Source organism: Meleagris gallopavo, chromosome 3 (genome assembly GCF_000146605.3).
Source record: "Meleagris gallopavo isolate NT-WF06-2002-E0010 breed Aviagen turkey brand Nicholas breeding stock chromosome 3, Turkey_5.1, whole genome shotgun sequence".
NCBI classification, from domain to species: domain Eukaryota; kingdom Metazoa; phylum Chordata; class Aves; order Galliformes; family Phasianidae; genus Meleagris; species Meleagris gallopavo.
In genome coordinates, this window is record NC_015013.2 from 39,300,436 (window position 1) to 39,312,855 (window position 12,420).

The 12,420-nt window shown below is 31.0% G+C and overlaps 1 protein-coding gene across 1 annotated transcript in view; it reads left to right on the forward strand.

Annotated features, from left to right (window-relative positions):
* The window catches only part of RTTN (rotatin), a 43,314-nt gene that overhangs the window by 16,556 nt on the left and 14,338 nt on the right, over window positions 1–12,420 (forward strand). The window contains 7 exon segments of the mRNA XM_031552808.1: window positions 4,036–4,147; window positions 4,914–5,103; window positions 6,080–6,170; window positions 6,777–6,927; window positions 7,092–7,229; window positions 7,718–7,929; window positions 11,683–11,788. Of these exon segments, the coding sequence (XP_031408668.1) occupies window positions 4,036–4,147; window positions 4,914–5,103; window positions 6,080–6,170; window positions 6,777–6,927; window positions 7,092–7,229; window positions 7,718–7,929; window positions 11,683–11,788 (1,000 nt within the window).

The following is a 12,420-nucleotide window of genomic DNA, read 5'->3' on the forward strand; positions in this document are numbered from 1 at the left end:
GAATTGAGGCTAAATACAAACTCTATTTCAGAGTGCAGTTAATGTCTATTAAGTGTCTATCTAGTAAAATTTGGAAATAGTTTTTTAAAAAACTCTAACTTTACTTGCAATCAGACAGTTACAGTTTAATCCTGTTATAAATTATCTTCACATTTTACCTTCCTACTAGTTGGCTCAAAGTTTTCGATTTTGATGTACAAGGAAAAGAAATACTTTTATGAAGTCATTAAACAAAAGTTTAAAGATACAGGGATGTAATCATTTAAAGTACACTAGGTGGCATACTTTCCCCATAGCAGATGAAAAAAAGTCTGCACGTCTTACTGAAGGAAAAAATTTTTCTGTATGATACTGATTTGATTATAACAGCCACAAGTAATTGAGAGTTGCAGGTAAAAATACTTATGTTGGAAACTTTCCTGATTTATTTTTTCTAATTCTTCTAGTTATTTCTATATTCATTCATTGCATAAACACCTACCTAGGAAGATGCAATTCCTTTTTGCTGTTGGTCACATCAGATCTTTCTGGAAACCAAAATGATGGTATTCATTTAATTCTGTAAATTGATAATAAACACAGCTGGATTCTTTTTCTAATGTATTTGAAATCAGTTCTAACATATAACAAAAAGACAGTGTTAGTTTTCAGTTTTTTCAGATTTCATGTAATCTGTGCTTTACTTGAACTATCTGCTGCCAAAGACTTTTTACGTGATTTTAAATGAAAATAGTATCTAAGTTACTCCTAGATTTCATCGTTTTCCCCCACCTCTATTTTTTCCTCCAGATTTACAAAAACTAAAAATTAGAAAATTAAAAAGCAGGTATATTCATAGCAGAAATTATTCTTTTTTATTTTACCATATATAAAGTAGTCTGATAGAGGTCTTGAGAGGCTATCACTATGATTCTACATGATTTATAGAATGAAGAATGGCAGTGTGGGAATGAAATCAATGATTCAAGGTCACATAAAAGACAGCAAGAAAGCTGAATTACTTATACTCTGACTGATAAGTGCTGTATTTTTTTGTATTTAAGATCTCAGTGGATTCCATATTTTTGTCCAATTTATTTTGCTATAAACTGTACTATGAGTGTTGCTGTTCTAGGGAAATAACCATGTTTTGTCTCTTACAGAATTTACTATTTAAACATTAATCATTAATATCATTACACAGAATTTATCGTAACCAGCACGTTTGGTTTTTGTTCATTATTATGATTGAGAACACTATACAGTATATATGTACAAATTTATTTTGCTTTGTGTAAATAGACTGGGGCTGTTCTTTGCCCAGGGCTGCTTATCAGAATGAGCAGTTATTTTAAAAATTAAGCTAAGGTTCAGGTTAAGGATCTATAAACATTTTCCAAATAGTGAAGTCGTGGTCATTCTTACCTGTGATTCTTATCCTGTCCTATTTTATAAATAATATGTATTTTATTTTCAGGTTCTATGGTTACCAAATTGTTCTACAGCTAGGCAATTTAAACCTTTGAAAAAAGAATTAATCATTACAAGCCTATTAATGTAATACCAGAAGGACTGTGTACTAGTTTAAAAAAAGACCTTTTATGCGTATCTGGTAGATAAACAGTAAAACTATTTCTCTTGTTTTCATTGTGATGAGTTTTGTATTTTTTTAAATTGTTCTAGTCTACAGTCATTGTCTCCCCATCGTACAACTTTTTTTTACTCCACTGAGCTCCCTTGCAATATCTGTTGTTTTGCTATTAAGCAGCAGAACACTTCATTGCTCCCAGAAAGAATATGGTGGCAATAGTCAATATCGTTTTGTGGACATGATGTCCAAGACCTCCAGCTGATCCTTATCAAAGGTGATATGTAGAAGTGGTTATATCTTTTATTTCCTGGAAGACATAACACTGTGGAAGTAACTTTCCTGTATTACTATATGTATTCTGTTAAGATAGTGAAAAGATTCCTTTTTTAACCCATATCTCAGTATGAAGCAATTACAAATAAATGTCATATTACTGCAAGAATATAATGTTTTTCTAACCAGATAAAACTTTCATTGATTTTTTTTCTTATATATCTAATACCCTATTTTTTATTTATTCACCAAAAGTCTTTAGATGTTTTTGCAAGAAACATAATTTATTGTCCTATTTAAATGATAATATTTATTAACATATGAATCTGCTTATATGAATTCATAACATCTTTAAGATGACTCTCAACATAGTAATAATTTCTTTCAGAGTTTACTTGTTGCAGAAGTGGAGGTTGCATTTGGAGTTTGTTACTTGAGAAAGATTAATGCCTTTTGTTAATTATTAGAATGCTTGGAATTGTAGTGCTAAATAAAGGCAGAATTTGTCATGTGTCAAGATGGATTGATTTACTCTTGTATAAATGATTTTAATAACGATTTAAGTCAACAAGTGTTAAACTTTAAGTAATTTATTTCAAATGTCAAATATGCTTTTTAGTTATATATCTAAACAAAGTTTGAATTTCAATTGGTTGGTGCAATTTGGTACTGCTGTTTGCCAACATAAAAGTACCCTGTTAGGCATGTCCTAATGACTGTGTGACACCAGATATCTCAGGTATGCGTGTCCTTGACTTCAGAACACGCACCCCAAATCTCACAAATCTTGCCAACTCCAGCTTTCTGTTCATGCATTAGTCTCGAGTAAAGTTGTGCATGTAGAACCATAGGACGGTTTCTAATGGAAGAGCCTTTAAATATCATCTAGCTCCAATCCCTCTTCCAACAGTGGGTACACCTCCACTAGCTCAGATTGTTCAAAGCCCCATGGGAGCCTGGCAACATCTGGCATTGATGGTTAGTGGGACAGCGGGATTAAACCTTCTCAAAAGAAGAGAAAAAACGGTGTAGAGTATTGAGGTAGCTGAACGTGCTCCTGAGAAAATCAAAGCCTGGAAAGCAGTGACCTAGCTAGCTGCAAGAATACAATGAGTAGGAAGAGAATAATTCTGATTTCCTTTCTTCCTACTTTATCTTTTATATTTTGTCAATTAAGTTGGTTCTGACTTTTCCATAGTTAAGAAATATTCCAACTGATACTTTAATTAAATTTTATCACCAAAAATTCTGAAATATTTCAGTCTTCCTTAGAAAGCTCATTATGAAGAAAAGCCTAGACAGATCCTTCTTCAAGTTGTGACTGTCCTGAGATTTCATTGCTGTTCCCAACACTCTTTTTTTCTTTATGCTGTAAATTGTTATTCTTGGAAAAAAATGTTAAGTGAATTGCTTAGATAAGAATCAAAATTAACAGAAGTGAAAAATGTCCTGGTATGAACAGTATTTGTCATTTATTCTGCGACAGGTCACAGGTCTTGTGTCACAAAGCTATTAAAATTTGGAGTCTGTGTCTTCTGATTTCAGGCTTGTGGTCATAAACAGCGTAGCAAAAGCATTAAGAATCCGTTTTGAAAGCATTCAAAATTAATAATATGATGAATAATCTAGTTGTTCAACTGGTAGAAAAAGCATGCTAAATTATTTAATATGATGTAAGTATCTCATATTTGCAGCATGAAATAAACACATTTAAGGTTCATGGGATGAAGATTAAGATAAATATTCAGAGTCAGACAGGCTCTAGAACTTCAGCTTTAGCTAATTAACTCACTTGTGGTATTTTTCTTACATCTTGGTATAAAAGCAAAAGTCTTTATAGTCTCAGTAGAGCAAATAGTCCATGAGGTATTTGAGGTATTTCAGTAGTGACTGAACTATGTAGTTCCAGAAATTTCCAGTATCATAGGCATTGATTAATTTTTAACTGAAATGTTTCAGCTGGTTCATATTACTTACCTTTCAATATTTTTGATTAGTGGATACATATAAATTTATGTATTTTTGTATATATATAATATATATATGAACAAATGTCATGAAATTAGTTTTGGTTGCAAGTAATTTGTATCAACTTTTTTTTTGCTTTGTTTAAGCCAAATGTAAATAGAAGTCTCCTCTGTTTTCCTCTGTGAAAGCTGGAATCAACTAATATCCTTTTTATGACCTTCTAGATTCTGTCTGCATCATCAGCACCAGGGAGTGTTACTGAGCTTCATGCAACAGTCCCAGCAAATTCAACTAGTTTCATTCCTGAAACTGCAATTAATCGGCTTATGGCACAAGGTAAGTCAAACTTTGAGTTTGTATGCATAGTAATTACTACTTGGCCTGCTAATATTCCAGTATTTATACTTGACTATAAAGCGTGTGTATTAGTGGAACACTCACCGTTGATGCTTCTAATGGTTATTTCAGAAAACAAGTGTGAAAGACTCTGTAAAAGGAGATGGATTTGGCAGAAGTAGAAATGGTTGATACTGCTTGAAGTGTAACTCATTCCTGTCATCCAGTCACCCTTTCAAAACATTCCCTATTGGTGAAGCAGTTGTATACATACGCACATGTACACACACATACACAAAAAGTTTTGTATGTTTATAAATATAATTCAATGTATATGTAGAATGATAAAATGTATATAATGTCTATAAGCTTATATATGAATGTAGATCTACGTATCATCTATCTTTATATCTATAGATATATAAAGATATAAGTGTTTTTTGTTTAGGAAAGAATTGAAAGCAAAATTTATATCATTATAAATTTACCATTTATATTTAATGATTATTGGTGCCCATAGAAAGAACATTTCATTTCAGAGCTATTTTAAATAACACTTTTCTATATTTGATTTGTTTTATCTTTCTCTTCTTTCTATTTTTCTCCCTCACTCCAGAATATACCACTTTAAGTATATATATTTTAAGTATATTCAGACACCTTATGTAAAGTAGAAAACACGTTGTGGGACTGCTTTAATTCATCTTTTGTACATTTTGTATGTTTTTCATTTTTATTCTTTTTTTTTTAATTAAACATATGCTAGGTCAAAGTGATACTACAGCATCTCCTAGTCAACATGATTCTCCTATGTTTGCTGCAATGTCTAAACAGTCTGCTGTAGTCACACCTGCACTTTTGTCAGCTGTTTGCAGCCTTCTGCACAATCTGCTGATTGTTGCACCAAAAGATACTGGAATTGCCCTTCAAGGAGACTTGCTAACAGCTCTCAGCAGGTATGAGATCAATAGCTGATGAATTACAGACAAGTTACAGTAACAGAGGTGAAAAGTTTGAAAGGGGATCTACCAGTATTTCTTAGTAGAACTGTTAAAAACATTGATCTTTCTTCCGAAGTGTTCACAAATGCCTAATGGCATTTTTGAACATACAGATAAATATATTATTTTCTATAGCATTAATTAGTGATACTATTTGTGGTGTTTACCTTCTACAGAACTGCTGTGTATACTGTGTACGGTCTCGGTGGTAATTTAGCTTTTGAGAAGGAGTTTTTTTTCTTATTTAACGCTTCAGCTCTTCAGAATTGCAGATCAGTTCGAATCGTTTTATAATTTTCTAGTTTTAATTTCTAGCTACATTTTGAGGGTGAGCCAAGGCTTGTTGCAGTTAAAGAGAGTGAGTAATGTGTGCCAGCTTTGGGAAGTATTAGATCAGAGACTGTAGTGGGTTTTCTTGTTTGTTTGATTTGGGTCTGTTTGTTTTTAAAAAAGGAACATCTTCAAAATAGTCTTCAGATTGTATTGCATGTTTCCACTCACATCATAACAAATTCTTTCATCTATAAACTGTTCAAAAAATCATGAAGTGGAGAATGAAAATTGTGGTTTTTTTTTTAAGGCTTTGAAGAGCAGTTGCTCTTCATACTGCAATTAATGATAAAAAATATTATTTGAATACAGTTTACAGTATTACAGAGCTGTTTATTTTTACACAGAAAAGAAAATAAGCAATCAAATATAAAGAATTTTAACCAATGTAATAATGACCATTGGAATTCACATTAGTCTAGCTATTATAAAACAGCTGAATGCTATTATAGTTGCTATTACACTAGATTTGTTTTTTAAAAAATTAGGAGACTATAGTTAAGTTATGATGTTCTATTTTTAATATTTAGATATAGAATGGTAATTTAGTAGAATGTTTAATTGTTTTAGTATATTTCTAACTCACTTTATTTTGTTTTAGTCTTGTAAGTGCTAATCTGGTTGAGAGATATATCTTGGAACTGAAAGCTCCTTTGGGTAATCCATGTCATACAGAACATGTAAAAGCTCAGGTTAGAGAAGTACTTGTTTTTTTTTTTTTAAATTATGAAAATATTTATGTTTTCTATCTATATTTATGAACATATGCCAGGCATATGTTACATTTGTATGAATCTTTGTGCTTTTGAAAAAGTTTAAGTGAAAATAGTGCGCTACGCTTAACACTGAAAAATTATTTCTGTATCAGAACTATATTTAGAACCATCAAACAACTGAATACTAATTTTGTTTTTTGTTTTTTGTTTTTTTTTTTAACACGTAATTACAGTAAACATGTAATAGATTTTCTTTCTACAATACTGAAGTACGAGTCAGATACAGTTAGTGACACAGTTATTTTACATGATAAATCTGGCAGCTTTGGTTCTAATCCTATGAACATCTGAATACTTCTCAACTCGCTATGTTTGCAGTGTATAAGGGTTATTGCCAGTAGGACTACTTTTGTCTCAAATTTAACTTATTAAAATAAGTTTGAAGGCAGATACTCATAACATTAGGAAGTGATATATATATTCATTCAAAAAGTTATGAATCAATTAAGTTAATGTATTTTTAAAAATGTGAAAAATGCAAATATATGACTTTATTTCTTATGCTTTGAAAATATTTAACAGGTATTATTGTTACTTCAATACTTATCATCTGTGTCCAGGCTTCTGAAGTCATGTTTACTGGTGGACTCTCAGCTTGTAATTCAGGAACTGTTGAAACCTCTCTTAAGAAATGCCTTCACAATTCTCTCCATTCGCTCTAAAGATGGCCTAGGTAATGAAGAGCTTTGTTTCCAATAAAGTCATGCAGAGGCAGCTCTTTGTTTGAGTAGCGGCTTCATTTGGTAGCAGTTGTTTCCAGGCATAGCTATCCAGATTTGTGTGTATGTTTAAATAGATTTTTCTATATTCAAAGATTTTTCTATATTCTCTTTGCAGATTCTGAGTTAATATCTGTACTTCATGAAACCTGGGTAGACTTCTTCAACCTTCTGACTACATTAATGTGGAACAGTAGCCAGACAGTTTTTCCATTTGTGGCGACAGCTCTTGCAAATCATTGTACAGCAGTAATTGGTAATAACTCTTTCTGGATGGGTTCTTACCTGGTAACAAATAAAGTAAATTAAAAAACAGAACAGAGAGGCATACCATGCTACCTTCAAAGTAATTTCCAGTGTCATATACAAAATTACAAACATAAATGTACCTGGAGAGCTTGACTGAATTTTTCTCTTGGTTTCATAGTTCTAGCTCTAAATCTTAAACAAATGTAGCGCTTTCAAATCAAGATTGAAATGATCCATTTTTTTCCCTTTAAAGATATTCTTGCTTTATCTTACTCAGAAGGAAAGTGAAAGTTCTAGAGTGAGATAAGGTTACAGCAATTCAAGATTATTATGCAGGTGGTTTGTCAAGGGGGAAGCAAGTATGTTCATTCTTTTTTTTTTTTTTGTTTTTAATTGTTCCTTTGTGAATTAGTTTTATTTATCACCATGGTTCTCTAATGTATTTAGAGACACCAAGGTATGAGTGTCACTCAAGCTTATCTTTTCACCTTTCAGATACAATTTGTGATTGTATTCATCTGTCAACCACTCATCCAGCTTTATATACAGCTAGTTTACAGTTCCTTTCTGTCCTTTTGAATGAAGAAGGAAGAAGACAACTGCAAGATAAACAGAGCATATGTCAGGATCCAACTGTTAGCTTTCTTTTAGATCACTCTGAAGAATGTCAGGCATCAGTGATTCAACTTACTGAATTAATTATTCAGGTATTTAAAATTTCATTGTGTGCTTGCAGAATATACTTCTGCTTTTCTGTACTTTGTTAAAAAAGAATGTTGTTGCCTAAAAAAAAATGTTTCTAATTATGAACCAAGGCACCTTTCATCTGAGACATCTATTACTGAATTTATTAATGGATTTTGAAATTCATTAAATAAGTTGGAAAAAAAATGTGAAGCAGCAGCTCCTGGAAAGTTCTTTGCATGGACAGTACTGTTCTGCAAAAGCATGGGATAAGATCTTTTGTAGGAAAGGTGACAGAGTATCTTTGGCCAAATACTGATATGGTCTTTTTTCTTCATTTTTCAAACATGTTATGAGATTTTGTGGCTCAGGTTGTAATTATCCTCATCATAAAATACATAATCATTGTTCTTAATAAGATGTTTTTCTAAATCAAAATGGACCATTAACTCCTTCATGTTAGACTCCTAACATGTCTCCTAATTCTCTGCCAGTCTAAGAGCAGTGTTATTGTTCTTTAATACACTTAATATTAGTGTATTTTCCAAACTAAACTAGTTTTAAATTGACCAGGTAGCATATTTTCATTGAATCTGCCAACAAGTTTATATATTGGTGGCAAGATGTTTTTCTTGAGACTCATTCTGAATGTTCTGTCTTTCCTTCAGTAATTTCATTATTTGAATTTATACATCCTCGCTCTGTCTGAAATAATCTTTACCTTCTTCATTTATTTACATTGTTAAAATATCATCCATTTCTTAGCAATAAAACAAGTTATGCAAGAAATGTGTCTAACTTACCTTTCCCTACATACCAGTTCTTTTGTCTACATACTCGTTGTCCATTTTTATATTATGTGCAGTTTTTCATTGTAACAATAATATTGATCCATGAGTAAGCATACTAAAAAAGTTGGCTGCAAACAAAACACTTCAATTTAGTAATGCTTTCTTTTTTATTGTTGTGGGGTTTTGTTTGCTTCTTTGGTTTTGTTTGTTTGTTTTGTAGTGTTTGTCTGCAAGATGCAGGTTTCAGTTACAACTATAGTTATACTGTACTGTGTGTACAGTTCAACTACATATAATGTAGTTTACAATTTCTATTCTGCAGTCAGTGTTTTATAGTAATTTTTAGAGTCACATTTAGTCCTATTTTGATATGTAAAATAATAATATGTTTCAGGTATGTATCAGTGCATGTTGAATGATAGGAACAAAATATTGTTATATTGTTGTGTTAGTTTCATCTCTCTTCCTGTGGTTCTTGAATTCTTGTCAAATTAACTCAAAGGAGAGCTCAAAAGATAACCTATGCTTCTTGAGACTTTATACTACATGTAAATGATATATGTGATGTGAATTAAAAAAAAAAAAAAGAAAGAAAAAAAGGCAGAATTGGGAAAGAAGTAGCTTCAATTTTCCGAAGAGCAAAGTGCATAGATTTAGTTACATCTATTCATTTATTTATTTTCCCATGGTGGTCGTTGTGATGCAGTTGAAAGAGGAGGTCATATAGTGTAAAATAAGCCATTAAAATGTCAGAAAATGTAAATATGATCTTTCTCTAAGAGAAGCACTTAACCAAATAATTAACACAAAGGAAGATGTGAATAGGAATTTTTAAGCTATCACTCATCTCCATTTAACATCCTAACTATATGAAGTCTAGAAAATGGATGTTATGTAATGGCAAGTGCTTTCATATATCTGCAAGTCTGAATATTTAGGACTAGGTGCTAAATTGATATGTGCTATTCCATACAACCACTTTAATAAATAGCCTACTGTCTTTGAAAAGTACTGGTGCTTTTGTGTATATAAACCTCAGCCATTCTTTGTGCATTTTCAAACTCAGAAATAAATGCTATAAAAAAAACCATAATTGGTACATAAAATCTCAAGTTTAGGACCTTATTTTTTCTTGATACAAAATTTAAAATGTTTATGAATTATGTGATCTGCCCTTCAAATAATGTACAATTGGCTTAGACTAATATAGCTAGTTCTGCTGAGGATTTGAGATATCTTAAACTTATTTGTCGTAATTCAGAAAAAGTATTGAAAGCGAGCATTCTCATTTCAATACAATATTACTAATTCAAAATCATTAAAACTATTAAATCATTAAAATCATTAAAATAATTTAAAAACATTAAAAATACTAAGTTAAAATCATGGTTGAAGGCTTTAAAATTCTATGTATAGCTATTGATGTGCTTCAAGAATAACCTTTTGCTAGCTTTTAAATTTTTTTAAATGTAAGTAAAATTTCGAAGTAAATGAAATGGAAACTTATAAATAAATAATACAGATGTAGTACAGCTAACCTTGCTTATTTAATAAGTTCTAATTGCCCACAAAATATTTTAATTAAAGGAAAATACTAAGGAGACTGATAAGGAAAAATGGTGGATTTTCTTATTTTCTTTCATTTTGGTTTTAATTATTAATTAAATTATATTAAATTAATTATATGTACATGTACATTTTATTTATAGTTCATGTATATTTATTTTCATAGATTTATACATATATATATATATATTTATGTATGTACACACAAGTAGAAATTTAGTCAGCTAAAAGATTTTGAATGGCTAGATCAAAAACATCCCATGTCTCTGCTTTGGTGCTTTAATCTACTGGCAGTTGTCTGTATCATTAATTAAAGTTGTCATCAATATCTTTGTCAAGTTATTAACTTACTAGTCTTCATCTCTTGACTTTTTAGTTCTCATTCCATTGAACTGTTTGATTAATGATAAGCCTTGAACAAATATTGATATTTTATTGCATATTAAAAAATTAAAAATATGTAAGACAATTATTAATTAAAGGATTGAATCCAACAAAAGATGGTATATGTGATATTCATAACTGTGTCAAATTTAGGTAGTCATATGGCTAAGTATGAGATTTCTGTTGGAAGTACTAAGCTCTTATTTGGATGCCATGTTTTAGACTAACTTTAAAAATAAGTTTTTCTTTCACCATAAACTAGCATTGATTCCAACTTTCTTGTATTCTGTTTATACTAAATACCATTTTCAGTTACTTTGGAAACTTATCTGAGGAGAAAATTGCTAGACAGATAAAATTCTCTAGCAGATAAAACATAACTCACAGACAGCTCTCAATCCTTTCCTCTATCTTGTTATATGACTTCAAATATTATTTTGAAAATAATATTTATGTATTTAATATTTATGTATGTAATTTTCTTATTAGAAATACTGCATGCCCACAAACAAAAATCAGGAACACAAAAATAAGACAAACTGCTATTTTACTCTCACTGGAAGAGTATGTAAAATTTACCTGTGTTGATATTTTTAGTCTTGAGAAATTCACTGGTATGTAGTGCTTCTTCGTTCTGTTGAAGGAAAGTGACATTGCACTGGAAGTATGTCAGTAAGTTGACAGTGGTAGTATGGCTAAGTATTAGGAATGGTCTGTGGAAGGCTGAGATTATTAACCTAGGCTTTGGAAAGGTAGCATGTTAAGAAAAAGAAAGAGGAATAGGCTTTAGGAGCAAATAGGTGTTTTTTTTTTGTTTTTGTTTTTGTTTTGCTTTCTGTTCCTTTCTGTTAGAGAAAATAATGAAATACTTCAATATTGTGAATAAACTATAAACATGAATGTAGAGAGGGAGAATTCTAGACAGGAATGTAGTGATGAATGAGAATATAGACTATGACAGCATATTTACAATATGAGTAATACTTTCAGTATGATTACTTTTTCAGTTTTATAATGAAATTGCTTTATTTGTAGGTTTGTGAAAGGAAATCTTCAAAGGATGTGCTGAAAGAAGTTGCTGCAAATGCATTGCTCTCTCTATTAGCTGTCAGTAAAAATGCCCAGAAATATGCACTGGAAGGTGAGCATTTTTAAATGTATGATGAATGCTTTACAAACTGTTTGAAGGTGTTTTTCACATTTACTAATTGTAATAGCCTTTGTCAAAACAAAATACCTAGTTTTCAGAGAATTTTTTTTGCTGAGGTGTTTTTGCTAAAATGTGTTAATAATAAATCCAGTATCCAGTCGAAAAATACGTGTTTAAATATCAGATATGTTAGGACTGGTGAGTTTTTATACTCATATTCATCCATTCAATACCAAAAATCTCTTCACTCTGACAGTGTCTTAAAGAATAAATCCATTTCTTAGTTCATGGCAATAGAGGCTTGTTAGTGAAAGTATGCTCTGTATTTTCAGTTCTGTCTGCACACAGACAAGAAAATACTTCTTCACAGCTCCACTCTTTCCCTCCTCTTTAGTTTTATTCTTCCAATTTTCCAGTTTAAGTATTATTTTTTTCCTCTCGCAGTGCAACATCTTCCATTCCTAGGGTCTGTACAATAGTAAAACAGAATTAAAAACCTCTAACCAGAGGTTTTTGAATCTACCAGTTAATTTGTGTTTGTCATGTAATGTACATTTAATATTCGGTGATCATCACAAGTACCTTTTTTTCCTCTTGAATGCTTTCTGATAACTTCCATCTCT